The 17,286-nt window shown below is 43.6% G+C and overlaps 1 protein-coding gene across 1 annotated transcript; it reads left to right on the top strand.

Annotated features, from left to right (window-relative positions):
• Window positions 1-2,538: 2,538 nt before the first annotated feature.
• On the top strand, window positions 2,539-16,877 carry Ltv1 (LTV1 ribosome biogenesis factor). The gene is made up of 11 exons (XM_021174449.2): window positions 2,539-2,672; window positions 3,540-3,671; window positions 4,867-5,037; window positions 10,001-10,088; window positions 12,525-12,660; window positions 12,989-13,238; window positions 14,500-14,627; window positions 15,386-15,525; window positions 15,816-15,868; window positions 16,200-16,400; window positions 16,521-16,877. The coding sequence occupies exons 1-11, from the start codon at window positions 2,670-2,672 to the stop codon at window positions 16,629-16,631; spliced, it is 1,413 nt and encodes a 470-aa protein (XP_021030108.1). The 5' UTR covers window positions 2,539-2,669; the 3' UTR covers window positions 16,632-16,877.
• Window positions 16,878-17,286: the final 409 nt, after the last annotated feature.

The following is a 17,286-nucleotide window of genomic DNA, read 5'->3' as shown; positions in this document are numbered from 1 at the left end:
GAAACTATAGTGTACTCATATGCATTAAAAATAAATAAATAAATAAATCTTAAAGAAAGTACACCTATAAAAAAAAAAGAAAAAAGAAAAGAAAAGAAAGGTCTTTAGGCTGGCTTGACACACGCCTTTAATCCCAGCAGGCAGGAGGCAGAGGGAGGATGATCTCTGAGTTTAAGGACAACCTCATCTACAGAATGAGTATCACAGTCAGGGATACACAGAGGAAACCCTGTCTCAGAAACAACAGCAGCAACAACAACAACAACCCATAAACAATCATAAGTAAATGCATTTTCCAAATACATTGCTGGGCTCTCACAGGTAGACAGGTTGCAGATGTTAGCTGATGGCATTTCTAGCTTTGGGGTTGGTGGAAACAGTGGTTGCAAGAATACGTGTCAAATGTTTTACCTAATAGCCAAAAGGTTGCTAGGTCAGACCCAGAGGAGGACAATGAGTTAGCTACTAAGGGGGAACTGAATATAGGCAACATTCCAACTTTCCACAATCATGAAGTTCTAATTAGTCATTTAAAATCTTCAACACAAGTATGGCATTTTCTTCTGGGAATTTTGGGTTGCAGTAAAATGCTCATAACAGCACCTAATAGCCCCTCTCTCACAGAGTCATAGTGGGGAAATTGGTTATTCAGGTAGAATGCCAAGTCATTAATTCCCATAAACAAATATTTATTGGGTGTGTGTATCAAGAACTAGATCCAGTAGTAAATAAAACAGAAATGAAATGAAACTGATGCTTCCCATATAAATCTTGCTTTCATATAGCAAATAATAATGGCTAGTTAGCATAAAGATATGTTAAACTATATATGGACTTTACAAAACATTTTCTCATGACAAATCGTGTGGTTCTGATCTAAACTATCTCCATTATTTTTCTTGTAGAAAAAGAACAGTAGCCCACAAACATTTACAATGATAATATTTGGCTATAATTATAGAGACATTTCAACAGAACTCAAGACATTGAAGATAAAAAAACACTAGCAATTGGGAATGAGAAAGCTAGCATCTACTGATAGAATGTTGGATTATTTCATCACGCTCCTCTCCAGCATCCGACAGAAATCTTCCTAAGAAATCACACTTAAAATCCTATTTGCTTAAGACACCACAAAATATGTGAGCAACAACTTGGGGGATGGAGATGTAGTCACAGAATGCGTGTTAGGGTGCTCTCCGAGCATGCAGGAAGCCCTGGTTGGGTTTAGTCTTCAGCATCACACACATCGAATATGCCCAACACTAGCGTGATGCAGGTAGGAGGATACATAGTTCAAGTTGGACAGAAGGCTGGGCTACACGAGACAGTGTCTCAAAAAACAAAAACAAAACAAAAAAAACCACCTTGGGTTTTTATTAGTTTTAATCTTAAAAAAATATGCAATCATCAGAGCTTTGGAATGTATTTTATTACATCAAATGCCCCTACAACCAATAATCTTAGTGTTGTGATCATAAAAAGAGCAAGAGCTATTATGATAAGTTCTGGCAGGGTGTGGGAGAAGGGGGTGCCTCGGCAGGCCCAAGCCAAGGCATCCCTCCTCAGAGAGGCCAGCCACAGGACAGTACAGTATAGAGTTTATTCAGGGCATGGAGAGGAGAGTTAAGAGAGTAGACGAGGCAGAGAAAGGCAAGAGAGAAGGAGAGAGTAGTGAAGTAGAGGCGGGCCATGACCACGTGGAGTGAGGGGGGAAGGGAAGGCAAGAGGCAAAAGAGAGGCAAATGAGAGAGAGAGGATGGGAGAAGGGGAGACAATCAGCCCCTTTTATAGGGCCATGTCTACCTGGCTGTTGCCAGGTAACCGTGGGGCAGCGCATACCTGGCAATTGGAGTCCAGACAGAATACCAACACTTACGGACTGTGCTAAAGGTACAGTTGGGAGTTGTTCATCAAAAAGATGTAAAATGAAGACCCTAAAGATGTTAGGCTCTGCCTATTGGAGCTAGGCCTTGGTTGGACATTGCTAGGCAACTGATTCCCTTTAGGTCAAGAAGCCAGGGAAGGCCAGGCAGTGGTGGCGCACGCCTTTAATCCCAGCACTTGGGAGGCAGAGGCAGGTGGATTTCTGAGTTCGAGGCCAGCCTGGTCTACAGAGTGAGTTCCAGGACAGCCAGGGATACACAGAGAAACCCTGTCTCCAAAAACAAAACAAACAAACAAACCAAAACAATTTAAAAAAAGAAGAAGAAGGAGCCAGGGAAGTGACCACTTTCCTGCCATGAACCTGCACAGCCTTGGTCTTGTTTTCATTTGTTTTGATTGTTTTTGTTTTGTTTGTTCTCAGTTAAGCATAGGTAAGGAATATCTTCCGGGACAATGTTTCACTCTGCAGCCCCAGGTTGGGGCCTGAAACTTGCCCTCAGGTAAGTAGGCTACTCCCTACCACCACCAACTCCAGCCAGAAAGCCCCGCCCACTAAGGGTCCTGCTAGCCCCACCTCCCGGAAGTCCCCGGGAAGGTTCTGTCACCGAGGGCCTACGCAACTTCCGGCTACAGCCTAGCGGCTCGCCGGCGATTGGCTCATTGCCCCGCCATCGTGTGACGTGCTGCCCTAGCCCTGTGGACCCACGTGTGGAGCTGCCGGCAGGTACCGGGGAGCGGAGGTTCGGCTGCCGCGGTTCCGAAAAGGGTGTCCCTGCCTCATTATGGTGAGAAAACCGCGGTGCTCCGAGAGGGAGCCGCTCCCTGCGGCTGACTTAGGCCACTGGCCGCGCGGGTTGGTGCCCCGAGTCCTGTCACTCTCCCGGCACCAGTCACCTTCGTCACCCCCGGGACACTTCGGAAGGAGAAAGATGGTTTCCCTTTCGCCAAACCCCGGGAGTTTCCAGTCCTGACGGTTTTGGGTAACTCCGTCCCTGTGACGCAGAAGCTCCGCCCCCTGCTTCCGGGGTTCACTTGGGCCGCTGGGTAGCAACTCTGGTTAGACCCAGAGCTAAAGAGCAAATACGAATGTATGGAGGAGTAATCTGAACCTTAGTTGTCTGTGCCCTAATCTTATTTACTACCTAGTAGATGAAATGTATGTCTATATTTTCTTGTGGCAGGCTCCTTGTCTTGATAAAACTTTTCGGGGACCTTCCCAGAGCACCCATTAAGAGAGACTTCAGAGTGAGTTCCAGGACAGCCTGGGCTATACAGAGAAACCCTGTCTCGAAAAAACAAACAAACAAACAAACAAACAAACAAAAAAACAAGAGAGATTTCAGGCATTTGCACTTCACCCTGTTTGATTTTCCCTCTTACTGATTTACTTGCTAAGAGCGGAGAGCTTCGCACACTGCCCCACATATTCCCCAGCACCTTTGAACAAGTGTCTCAGAGTAGGTGCCTAGGCAGGGTTTGTTGGAGAAGATAAGTATGGATCCTTCAGGAGACAGGGACTGTTGTCTGGCTTAGGTGTACAAATCTGAAATATCTGTTCACCCTTCACACGCTTAACTGAGTGTACCTGTGGCTGTGGCATTGCCCACTGTGTGGGAGTTCTGTTTTAATGACCATTCCTGATGATTTTGTAGCCTCACAGAAAGAAAAAGCCCTTTATAGAGAAGAAGAAAGCTGTGTCTTTTCATCTGGTCCACCGGAGCCAGCGCGATCCTTTAGCAGCAGATGAAACTGCACCCCAGAGGGTTCTCCTGCCTACACAGAAGGTAGGTCCTGTTCTGCAGCACTACGTTTTTAGGTGAATGGTAGTTTTGTAGTCCTGAACATGGAACCCAGGAAACTTAAGCATGCCGGGCATTCTCAGAAGTTGGTCCTCTTAAAAAAAAAAAAAAAAGCTGTGCCTCGGTTTCCAATTTCTGTGCTGATGTTTGATGTTGTGTATTTATTTGATTGACAGACTAAAGCATCTTTGAGATTATTAACTAAAGAGATCTTACAGAATATTAGTCAAGTTCACTAGTTCACAGCCCCCATGTGCACAGTATTATTTAGGCTATGGCGGTATGCCCAGCCTCTGCTTACTCTTGGCATTCCGCCATGTTACAGTAGTCTTCCATTTGCCCCCTCGGCTCTCAGGTCATGAAATACAGAACATCCAAGCTCATGGGTTAGCTTTGGCAATCCTAGAGGGGCCCTGAGTAGGTTGGTTTATGTTAGCATCACACTTGTTAAAGGTGGATAATGGAAACATTTTGGGGGATGCTGGAAAGATGGCTCAGTGTTTAAGTACTTGCTGATCTTGCAGAGGACCCAGGTTCGGTTCCCAGCACCCATATGTAGAGTTATAGCCATCTATAACAACGGTTGGGGGGGGGGGGCTTGCTACTCCCTTTTGTCCTCTGTGTGTATTAGCTGCACATACACACTCATTAAAAATGTAAAAAAAATGTTTTAAGTATTGCGAGGCATTGGCCTTCCTTTAACTTTTCCTTAAAGCCACCCATTACACCACTTCATGAAAAGCTTTCTTTGGGTATAAAGACAAGAAACTATACTTACTGTCAAAGTTTCCAAATCTTTTCTTCTAAGCCTCCAGTGACATTTTTTGAGTGTGTGTTACATATATTTCTTACCTAGATTTGCCATGCAGAATTGTCTAGTTGAAAGACTCGGTCTCACTCGTGTTATGTGTATGTGCTCCTGTTTCACTTTGTCTTTGAGACAAGGTCTGCGTTTTTCAGGCCTGTCATCCGTTGGTGGGTTCTAATGGCCTGCCTCAGCCTGGCTTGTTGTCATTCTGTTATAATTGTGTGTAGCACTCTGGTTTGGACTCTCTGTAGTTGTGGTATTTGTCAGGAACTAATGATTCCTATCAGCCACTATTCCTGTGCTGTCTACGAAAGTTGTCAGGGTCCTGGCCTTACTGGTGGCAGGATAGCTAACTCCATGTTGTTGTCCAAGGTCAATGAAGAGGAAAGACGGGCCGAGCAGAGGAAGTACGGCGTGTTCTTCGATGACGATTACGATTACTTGCAGCACCTGAAGGAGCCCTCTGGGCCCGCAGAGCTTATCCCCAGCTCTGCCTTTGCCACACCCCTCTGCGACAAGAAAGAAGACACCTGCGTATACTCAGTAAGCTTTCTCGGCCCCTTTACATATGAAACCCAGCAGCAATGGGGAGACACCTCATTTTTAAGTCAATAACTTTGGGTCAGTAAATGGTGCCGGTATGAAGAATATAGAGTCTCTGCCTGCTGTTGTATAGATGTGTGTATGTCTCCACCATTGGGTGTAGGCCCTTTCTCTGGTAGCTGCTGTCAATATTAACAGCCTTTTGTCAGGTTCAGAACTATGAGTCATGTCAGGCAGCATTTGCCATAGAAGAAAAACAGGGCATTCTGTATCCTGACATAGTTTTATGATCATAAACTGTTGTGGAGATGGAGTTTTCAGATCTTTAACACTTTTGTGAACTCTGCAAGGAAACCATAGAGAAAGGAGCATGGACAGGTTGTAGTGACACCCACAGCAGGAGTGCAGGCCACTGTCCCACACTTTTCCCTTTACAGACAAGCAAGCACATTCACCTGTGCCTGTGCTACTCCTGGACGTCCTGCGGGTGCCTGCTTCTGTTGAGGACGCCCCATTGGTGTGCACTTTGTCCTTTCATTCTATCGCCTGGCACTTAATAAAGGAAAAGATATTTATTGGAATGTTCAACAAAGAAGAGAGATGGAAAGATAAGGTTTAACTCTTCCAGGGCAAAGCTCATTGCTGAGGAAATAAGAGTCAGGTTTCTGGGTTGTGTCCTGAAGAAAGAGGCATCAACTGCAGCCGACCAGTTCTCTGTAGGCCATGGCACTGCCGCATCTCTACCATAGGACCAGGTTCTCTTGTTCCCCGGCTAGCAGGGTACTTACTGCTCCTTTCCTTTTCTGCCTCCTGCTCAGCTGCTTTCTCTTTTCTAAGAGGAAAAGTTTTACTAAAGTCATAGCGTTGTGCAACACTATGAACAACGTTCATGAACAGTATTCTCTGCTGAACAGAGAAAAGCTAGCTTTTAGTCCTTATTCATTTTGAGTAAGAGTAATCACTTTTCCTTAATGGAATGAAGCTACTCAGTGGGCAGTTCATTTGTGTTTGTATAGATAATTATTTACACAGATCAGATCATTTAAAGACAGAGGTGTGATATACATACATGAAGGTGCCATGTTGGAACCCAGGATATGGTAACCTAGAAAGAAATGGCTTATGTGGCACTGATTTTGTGTTGTAAAAATATGATTTAAAGCATTTTTTTTTATTTTTATTTTGTATTTATTTTTACACTCCATATTTTATTCCCCACCCCGTCCCCATCCACCCTGTTCCACATCCCACACCTCCTCCCCACCCCCTGTTTCTACGTGGATGTCCCCACCCCCCACCCCACCTGACCTCTAAACTCCCTTGGGCTCCAGTCTCTTGAGGGTTAGGTGCATCATCTCTGAATGAACACAGACCCTGCAGTCCTCTACTGCATGTGTGTTGGGGACCTCATATCAGCTGGTGTATGCTGTCTGTTTGGTGGTCCAGTGTTTGAGAGACCTCGGGGGTTTAGATTACTTAGGACTGCTGGTCTTCCTACAGGATCACCCTCCTCCTCAACTTCTTTCAGCTTTCCCTAATTCAACAACAGGGGTCAGCTGCTTCTCTGTTCATTGGTTGGGTGCAAATATCTGCATCTGACTCTTTCAGCTGCTTGTTGGGTCTTTCAGAGGGCAGTCTTTTTTGTGAGCACTCCATAGCCTCAGTAAAAGTGTCAGGCCTTGGGACCTCCCCTTGACCTGAATCACACTTTGGGCCTGTCCCTGAACCTTCTTTTCGTCAGGCCCCTCTCCATTTCCATCCCTGTAATTCTTTCAGACAGGAACAATTAGGGGTCATAGAAGCGACTGTGGGATGGCAACCCTATCCCTCATTTGATGCCCTGTCTTCCTGCTGGAGGTGGGCTCTATAATTTCCCTCTCCCTACTGTCAGGCATTAAGTCCTGAGAGACTCTCAGCTCCCAGGTCTCTGGTTAAAGCACTTTTTAAATTTGAATTTGTCGGAAAGATGGAGCACAGCACATGAAAGGACTGTAACTCAGTGCAGGGCGGTGGTATAAATGTAGATGTGCCTGTCGGAGCCTGCCTTGCCTTTCACATGACAACATGTCTTCTGGGAGAGGAGAACTGAAAACTCAGTGGAGTAGTAGGGAATTACTACAACTACTAAAATAAACACATCAGCATTGGGCTTGTCCTTTATTTGATCATGTGCCTGCTTACAAGGCTTGATAAACTCCCATAGGTAAATTTACTAACCCCTCCTTAGTCTCAGAATTTTAAGAAGAATCACTGTAACCTTTAAAATGTCTAAAAAATATATTGTTTTAACCATTCTTTTTTTTTAATAATTTTTTTTGTTATTAGTTAGGATAGAATATTGGATATTCTCCATTCAAAGTAACAGAAAACTCCACTTCAGACTTGATTTAAAAATACTAAATGGTTGCACACCTTTAATCCCAGCATACAGGAAACAGAGGCAAGAGGATGTCTGAGATGAGCCCAGTCTGTTCTACTGCAAAGTTCTGGCCAGCAAGGCTACATAGGAGGGTCTTGCTTTAAGTAGATATTAAGATGGCTCTTCTTGCTTCTTCATCCTGTGGGTTAGGGATAACCAACTTGCACCATCATGATTGGTCATCACAGTCTTAACAAAGTTACTAGTGAGGGGGTCAGTGGTAAGGGCTCTTGCCAGACTGTCAGCCTAAACTCAATTCACAGAGCCCCATGTAAAAGAAGAGAGAGCCAACTCCGTACAGTTGTCCTGACCTCACAGACTCCACAGTGATGATGACAATGATGGGATCATGGTGATGGAAAGTAATAGACAGAGGTCTATGCAGTTGTATGTGTTAATAGGTGAATTGTATAGAATGTTAAGAATGTCTCGGTAAAGGTTTGTTGGTTTGTTTCTTTGTTTTTAATATTATGGCTTTAGCCAGGAGTGGTGGTGCACACCTTTAATCTTAGCACTTGGGAGGCAGAGACAGGCAGGTCTCTGAGTTCCAGGCCAGCTCAGGGTACATGAGTCCTTGATTTTTTTGTTTGTTTTGTTGTTGTTGCTGTTGTTGTTTCGAAATGACTTTATAATGGGGGAAAAAAAAAACATGTTACCCCATATTTATGCCACTGGGAATCTCATTTTAGATGTCATAACAGCTTGTTGTGTATGCACTGCAGCTGTGAACCTTTGTGCCATTATGTCTCAGAAGGAAGCTTCCAGAGTCCTCTTCCAGCTTTATTCAGGCAGGTTCTTTATGTATGTATCCCAGGCCAATCTGGAAATCTGACTCTTTCTACCTCAACTTCCCAAAAGATGGAGATCCAGGCTTGCACTACTGCCCAGCTACGGTGCTCAGTTTGTGGGCCACAGGACATCTGTCTTCATGTTGTTCTGCGGCTGGACTGAGGTCAGGATAGATGAGCTGGGAGGCACACATGGACATAGCATTGTGTCCACTCTCACATACTAGTTGATGGAGGAGAGGAAATGAAAGCCAACGGGTCAGTCAGAGTGTATGTATTCATAGATTGCATATTAAGATTGAAGAGCGAAAGTTACAGAAAAGAAAACTCTAGGAATGGCTCTCTATAGGAGAATAGGAACTAAGCTAACCACCAGATGTGGTCCTACGTGGAAGAACATTTCAGTCAGGAACAGACTCAGGGGTGCTGTTTTGGATCACAGTGACAGGCTTATGTGTGCTCACTAAATTGTATTGAATTATTACATTCTAGTGAGGAACTAGGCTTGGTTCCTGTGGTCTCTTGCCAAGTAACAGACATTTGGATACCTAGAGTAGGCTTGGATCTTAAGGAGCCTTGAAGCATCAGGACTTGTTAAAAGTGCAGGAAGGTCACATCTGGCAGAGATAAGATTGAGCTAGGAATTGACCAGGAGCTGCTTTGCAGTGACTTCATTAACGATACATAGGATGTTGACCAAAGGGAAGGAGTGAAGTCGTGGTACATGAGAGTTCAGAGGACTGTAGTGAAGGAGAGGTGCTTGTGACCTCCGTTAGAGTAAGGCAACAGTGCCATTCGTTGCCAGACCTGTGGGATGTCACCTCCAATGGAAGAGGAAAAATGGCATTATTTTTGAGACTCCAGGCAGGTAGAGGTGCAAAGTGTGGGTTCAGTCCTCAGTCTTCTTAGAGACTGGTTTCAGGCATGTAACTTTTCCATTTTTGAGCTTTTTATTTTTCACTGAAATGTCCATACTGACAGCTAGGAGATTAAGTGGAGCAGTGTGTGAGATGCTGTGAAATGTGTGAAAGGGTCCTGTTAGGGTGGTGATGGCGTGGTAAAAGATCGAAGGGTGCGGTGGTACCAGCTTCCAGAGGCTGGTAATACTTCTCCCAGACAGTGGTTTACTGCAGACAGTTATGCTCTCAGGTCTGGAAGCCAGAAGTCTGAAACCAAGCTCTTGGCAGACTCAGTTCCTTCTTGGGGACTCAAGGAGATTCTGTCGCTCATTTGACCCTTGGCTTCCAGAGCCTGCCAGCAGTGTGTCTGCAGAGCCCTAGATGAGAGTGCCTCACTCTGTCTCCCTCCATCGTCACATCTTGTTCTCCCCTTTATGTGAGGGCAAGCCAGCCACTGAAGCCATGTTCAAGATGAAGAGAATACATATGGTTGTGGTCTTCTTACTGGCAGTAGGCCTAAGGCAAGGTAGTAAAGGTTGTCACCTAGCACATGTGACAGACCTACCCACTGGCCTTCATAGCAGACTGCTTTCAACCTGTTACTCTATTAGTCACATGAGCACTGATCAACCGTCCAGGTTCACCTGGGGTCAGCCTTAATGTTCTCTAGTGATGAGTAAATTGCTGTATTTCCTCTGGAGTAAGCCATAGCAAGCCTATTTCAAGTGTGGTCACAGCCTGCGGATGGATGGATGGCTGGCTGCACATGAATTTTGAAAGCATGTTTTCCAACCTAGTACAGTGGCTAAGCAGTATTTTCTACATAAGCCTAACAGCTGTGTAACTTCCTTTTCAAGAGCACTGGAATTAAGTTGCCTTCATCTGTGTTTGCATCCGAGTTTGAGGAAGATGTTGGATTGTTAAACAAAGCAGCCCCAGTTTCAGGTGAGTTTAACTTTTTAAAAATTTTATTATTGGAAAATGGCATGCATGAGTGCTACATTTGCATGATTTCTACCCCACACATTCACTTCCCCTGCATCCCCCACTGCCTCTCAACTTCATGACTGTTTGTTAATTAGTGTTGCATATATGTATGTGTATGTGTAAATACTGCCTGCTGGGTCCATTTATGTTCTCCATGTGTATATGTTTGGGCTTAGATAACTATGGAAGGCTGTCCCTGGAGAAGACCAGTTTTCCTCTCTCAGCAGCTATCAGTTGAAGCTCTTGATCTAGGGGTGGGGCCTTGTGAAATTCCTCCATTTACCATTCATGGTGGGAAGTCAGCTGATGCTCCGTTTTTTTGTATGGGTCTTATTTAGATGACAATATGGTTAGGATTCCATGGGTGCAGCTCCTGTTGTATAGAATATACTACTTTGAACCTCTGGCTCTTAAAATCTTCCCGGCCCCTTTCCTTGATGCTTTTTAGCCCTAAGTGTGGGGGTTGTGTTAGCTCTCCCTGTTGGGTCTGGCTACTCCATAGTCAGTTGTTTCTGCATTTAGACCAGTTGTAGCTTTCTGTGTTGATCTCTTGTCTACTGTGACGAGGGGCTTCTTTGATGAAGGGTAGGAGCCACACCTATCTGTGGATATAAGAATAGGTATTTAGAATCCAGTTGGGAATGGCACTGATTTAGGAATGCGGCAGAGGTAGGTACTCCTAGGGTCTCACCTCTCACTATACCTACTGTAGGCAGTTGGCTAGGTTTACAGTTGCCTCCTATTTAAGTGTGTCTTAAATCTGATTGGTTACCCTAAAAATACAGGTACCGTTACTATAGTCTTGGGTGTATCTTGCTGTGCTGCTCATGGTTGTGGCTATGGTTCACAGGTGGCTCATCTGATAAAGGCTAAGGCTCATAGCCAAAAAGAAAGAATTTCACTTCTTTTAAGTTTTCATTTCAGTAAGTTTGTGTTACACAAAAAGAAACACAATAATACAGGATTTTTCCATCCACAGTGAAGAGTTGAAGCAATTGAGATAAGTCTAGAATTGAGATACTAGAACAGGAAGAGGAAGTGAGTGTGGCCAGCAGTTTGGCATTACGCACCAGAGTCTTAGGTCTTTCTAGGTCTTGGTTGGAGAAAAATGTAGACATCTAGAAAGGGAAGTTCTTGTGCTCTCTTATGAAGATAACAGTCGTTATCACTTTCCTTATAATGTTGAACAATAGTATGTATTTGGAAGAAATCTATTTTGTGATTCACTCAAGACAAAACTGAGGCTTCTTTAAAGAGAACTTTAAGTACCGCATTGTAATAGTTTAAAACAAAGGTCCACAGAAGCAATTTTTAGGATTTTTTTTCCCAAGTTAACCAGCACTTGCCCTTGTAATGTTGTTTCATTAATTTATTCTAGAGTGGCCAGTGTAGAGTCTTGGGTTAAACCAGAGTAAAGCATAGTCCCTAGCCTGAGAGAATTGCTGTCTGTTGAGAAGATACTAAATTGAATATTCTAGTTGTGCATAGCAGAATAATGTAAGGGGCACAGACCTGGCCTTGGGAAGCTGGGCAAAGCTTTCAAGAGAACAGCAAAGTTGATTTGCTGCCTTTATGGTTGTTCGGGAAGGGCTCTGAGTGTGACCAAGGCCTTGAGCATGCTGGCCCACACGTTCTACTCCCCAGAGCTGCTCTCTGAAGTAGAAGGCAGGTGGAAGGAGGAGGGAGAGGGGCTGGGAAAAAGATGTTCCAGACAGAAGACTGACTGCATGCAAAACCAAGAGAAGGTAAATAGCGGGCATTGTCTACACTGGAGCATAGCAGCCGGGTTTGACAGGATGAATAAAGCAAGCATGTGGCAGGGCAGGTAGGCAAGGTAGCACAGCTGACCTCATTGGCAGCCGTGTCAAAGGAAAGTTTAAACTCCTGAGTTCATTTTATTAAATAGAGTTATGTAGCTAAAGAAGCCAGCTGGGATTTATTAACCTTTATAGTCTGACTTTGTAAACATGTAAAAAGTCACCAAATATTTAAATGAAGTTGAAACCTGGATTCTTTCTGCAGGTGAAAATTTAGGAGTTCTACTAAAAAGACAGTTTAAAAGCATAGATTCATAACAGAAGTATTTTTACTAAGAACCGTTGAAGAAGGAAGTTTTGTTTTGTTTTGTTTTGTTTTATTCGATCTTCCTAAACTGGACTTAAGTTTTTAACTCCTTCTCTTCTCTGTAGTACTTACTTAGATGTTATTGTATACAGTAAATGGAGTGGCTTTCTTGCCCCCCAGAGGGATACAGAACTCAGGACTTCTGTTTTGTTTTCTTTAGAGCAGTGGAGCCCAGGCAGGTGTCCGACTAACAGCAAAGCTGAGGTTGACCTTGAACTCCTGCGCTGGAATTAAAGCTAGTGTTTTGCTCACTTTCTCTTTCCCTTGTAGGACCTCGACTGGATTTTGATCCAGACATCGTTGCAGCTCTTGATGATGATTTTGACTTTGATGACCCAGAAAACCTCCTTGAAGATGACTTTATTCTTCAGGCCAACAAGCCGACAGGAGGAGAGGGGATGGATACGTATGTGTGGGGCTTACCAAATTGGTGTGTGTGTGTGGTGGTGGGGTTAACCATGTTCTAATAGGAAGACAAGTTTGAGAACACGTAGTCTAAGACATCTGTTTTAGTGCAGAAAATAGTTAGATTTGAACATACTATCAGTGGATCTGAGATCCCAGAATCCTGGTGGCTGATGGCTTTTCCCACCACGCCAGGCTAGTGTAGTGCCACCTCAAGTCCCATTCCCTCTGGAGCCTTCCAGTAGTTGCTCCAGATTTATGTAAAGTTGCTGTGTGCTGTTAGTTTTTTAAGTTCTCTTGACAGGCGACTTATGACCTGTTGGCTTTAGGGAGTCTGAGGGAGACGATGGCAATGAGTGGGAAGACATGGACGACGAGGACGGGAGTGATGACAGGAGCTCTGCAGGCTTTCTGTCAGATGGAGGTGACCTATCTGCCCCCGGCTCACCGCAGGAAGCCATGAAAAAGCACCTGTTTTGGGAAGAGGAAACCAAAAGCCGTTTCACAGAGTACTCCATGACCTCCTCAGTCATGAGGAGAAATGAACAGCTGACTCTACACGATGAGAGGTTTGAGAAGGTGAGGCCTGAGAGATGTGTCTGAACACTTTTTCCCATGGAAGAGAGACAGTGGAGCCAAAGTTAAACCTTTCAGGATTAGAAACTGCATATCACATTAGCATACATCAAAGCTACATCCTGCTCTGCAAAGACCTATTAGGTCCCAAGAGTCTAACATCCTGACATCTAAGGTTTGGTGGTCTGATTTTGTGTCTGACCATAATATGCAAAATTTCCTAAGAGTTAGCTGCCTTAGCTTAAACAAAATTGCATTTACCTTTTTTTTTTTAAGTTCTTCAGGTATAATTGATACTAAAAACAAAGTCGAGGTACTTTAGAAAGTTGAGGTATACTGGATTTGACTCCTGTGGCAGGCCAGCTCCTGGTTGGTGGATTATTCACGCAGAATCTTTTCGTCTATTCTGTCCTGTAGCTCTCACTACCTTCTGACACCATCTCTAATGTGCTTATTTATGTACATTATCTATAATTATAGTATATATGTCTATATTGGGTTAAGATATGATTTCTCTGGGGGAAGAGGTTCTCAAGTGTACATCCAAAGTCCTAAAGTAGCAGTGTCTGGCAGGTAGGAGGACTTGAAGCTCTTCAGTCAATAGTGAGTAATGAGGGGATGCCTTCCTTCAAGGTGCATGAGATATCTGAGGTCTCAGTTTGCTGCACAATCACAGAAGTGTTAGCTTCCCTCCTTCCTGTCAGGAGGCCACCTACTAAGCATGTGTACTCAATCAGGAGACACGGGTGTTCAGGTAAAGCACACCAGGGTTAGCAGCATTTGAATAATGAACATCATTTGAACAGGTATGTCATTATACATGAATTAGGCTTTGTTCAACAGCAAGAGTCCAGCCTGCATCCCTGTGGGATGTGCAGTTATCTTTAAGGCATTTGAGGCAAAGATCTCTGCATAACATGTTATTTTCTGATCTTAGTAGAATAAGCACTTTTATTTTCATATAAAGTAGAAGCTTGTTTTCAGACTATTTGTGAATCCCTGAAAATGTCTTCTTTGGGGCTGGAAAGGTAGTTCAGGCTAAGAGTCTGTGCTGCTTTCTGATCTCTGAATGCACTGCCACATGTACATACATTCAGACACTCAGACACATAAAACAAGGCCTCATGCCATTGCCAGTGCTGCTTCCACTCTGTTCATACATTAATGGTAGTTGCAAGCATTTAGTAGTCCTGAAATACTGCATCGGAGTAAGAAACATAGAGACTTGTTTTTCACAGTGTCTTTTTTGCTGTTTGCTTTCAAGTTTTATGAACAGTATGATGATGTTGAAATTGGAGCTCTGGATAATGCAGAATTGGAAGGTACCATTCAAGTCGACAGCAATCGGCTGCAGGAGGTTTTGAATGACTACTACAAGGAGAAGGCAGAGAAGTATGACAATTGTTCTCCCTTAGCTGCTTGGTTTTCCTACTCGCAGTGTCTGTGGTGGAGAAGGGTCCACATAGTCAAAGTCTGTCACTAGTTGACTTAAGATCATGGTACGGTAACTGAGATTATGGTGGGAAATAAAATACGAAGGGATGCTGGAGTTGGAAAGTAACATGATGCTTCTAGCCTCCGGCTGAAGAATCATAACTTAAAAATGTCTGGTTTCTTCTTTTTTCTGAAATGGTGGGTGTTCCAAGAATTGAACAGTTATAATGGCTAATAGCTAAGCTTCTCTTGAGTTGACTACCAGGGCTTACCAGTGAGGTATTTGCTCAGTCAGCATCTGCAGCAAAAGGACTCTTACCTGAGAGAAGCTGACTAGGTATTAAAATCTGCTAACAAGTCTTGTTCCATGCAACACTGCAGCAGGTGGTTTCCACAGCACAAAAGGGGCCATGGGCTTTAAGGGAATTCTGTGCATACTTTAGAGAGATAGATGAGCAGCTGCTTTTCGTCTTAGGGAATCTGCCATCTTGTGTAAGGCGTAACCTTGTACAGATGCAGCTAGATTTGATGTGCCTATCAGCAGAGCAAATGTCTGGAAACTGGGAGAGCACAGCAGCCTTGGTATAGAGACATGTAGGGAACACGGCAGGCCTAGGACTAGGAATGAAAAGTACTGTTGTTTCTCAATCTGTTTGACTGACATGGAATTTAATGTTTTCTTTATCCTGTTTTATTTTCTAAAATGTACCAAAAAGTTGTGTAAAATTGAATACTCTTGAGCCTTTTGAGGATCAAGATCTGCCAACAAATGAGCTTGATGAGTCTGAAAAGGAAGAGACCATTACTGTAGTTCTTGAGGAAGCCAAAGAGAAGTGGGATTGTGAATCCATTTGCAGTAAGTATCTTATTGTCCACTCGGCTGCCAAAAGTATGAAAGTAATTTAAAGTGATTGTGGGAAAGTAGATATGTTTTAGTAGAAGTTATTAAACTTTGAGAGAATTTGTGAGAGAGAAAGACTTAGAATATGATTGCTCCTGTTAGTGAGTTATAAATTATTTCAAAATGGTTTTCAGAGAGGCTCTAAGTGTAAATTTTACTATGAAGACACTAAGGAACATAGAGTGAACTGTAGGCGCTTTGATGAACTTACAGTACTGAAGTGACATATGATCTTCCTTTTCAAGGTACATACTCCAATTTATACAACCACCCACAGCTCATCAAATATGAACCAAAGGTAAGTCTGGAGCTACCATTTTCAGGGCTGAAGGAGTGGCTAAGAGTTAAGGTCACTTCCTGCTCTTTGAGAGGACCCAGTTTGGTTCACAACACACACATCTGTAGTAACTCCAGCTGAAGAGGACGTGCTGCCTTCTTCTGGCCTCTGTAACACCTTTCATATGGCATCCACTCACATAGACATAGACAAACAAATACAAGTTTATTGCTAATGCCCTTTCTCACAGTGCTAGTAGGAGAAGCACCAACCTTGTGTCAGCAGTGAGCTGTTTGAACAGGAATGGGAAGTAACTCGAGTTATTTTTCTTTCTTTGTTGTCTTTGCTTCAGCCCAAACAAATCCACCTGTCTTCTAAGACGGGAATACCTCTCAATGTCTTACCTAAGAAAGGCCTCACAGCAAAGCAGGTTGAACGGATGCAGATGATCAATGGCAGTGACCTACCCAAGGTGTCCACCCAGCCCCGTTCCAAAAATGAGAGCAAAGAGGATAAAAGAGCCAGGAAGCAAGCCATAAAAGAGGAGCGGAAGGTAACTCGGCCTCTTGAGGGCCTTGCAGAGAGCTATTGGGAGGGTGTGGTGGAAGGTGTGTGTGTGTAATACATAGTCTCCGTATAAATGTGTGAATAACCTGAGGATCCTCTTGTATAGGAACGAAGAGTTGAAAAGAAAGCTAACAAGCTAGCATTCAAACTGGAGAAAAGAAGACAAGAAAAGGAGCTACTGAACTTGAAGAAAAACATTGAGGGTCTAAAGCTGTAGGTGTGGGACATTCATATAAGTTATATTTCCATGTCAGCAGTCTTAGTTATGCTCTGTAATTAACCAGGATCTGAAGAGGGGTGAGCTTGCCCCTGTCATTTTTATATGCAATTAGCTGAGAAAAATAGACTATTTGTATTTTCATACAGGCGGTTCTCCTGTCAGCTAACTTGTAAATACTATAATGTTGTAAGTTTAATATTATACGCTTATATTTCCCCTGAAATAAATGACTTCATGAGAGTCCAATGTCTGGATAAACTAAAGGGAAATGTCTGTATGACATGAACGGATTGGTGTGCTCATTTATTTGTATGGTTGTCAGGGTTGTTGTTTGCAGATGTTCCCAGCTAAGTCTTTGAAACCTCTCCACGCCTTCCTGGGAATTACATGGTTTAATTTGCCGTCTGTAGAGAAGTGATCTGGTTAAGCTCAGTTTTGAAATGCTGAGTTTATTCTCAGTGGTGAGAAGAGTGTTTCTGACAAGATTCCACGGGTAAGAAGCTGATTTTCCCGTGTACACAAAAAGACCCTTTCAAAAGGACTGGAGATGAGCTCTGCAGTTGTCATGGTTGGGGTTTCCTGCTCTCCCTGAGAGCAGATGGCCTTTCCCCTTTGGGATTAGGAACAGCAGAACTGGAGCAATCAAGAATAC

Source organism: Mus caroli, chromosome 10 (assembly GCF_900094665.2).
Source record: "Mus caroli chromosome 10, CAROLI_EIJ_v1.1, whole genome shotgun sequence".
Classification (NCBI taxonomy): Eukaryota; Metazoa; Chordata; class Mammalia; order Rodentia; family Muridae; genus Mus; species Mus caroli.
The sequence above is the reverse complement of the archived record's forward strand: the minus strand, read 5'-3'. Positions and strand labels throughout refer to the sequence as shown.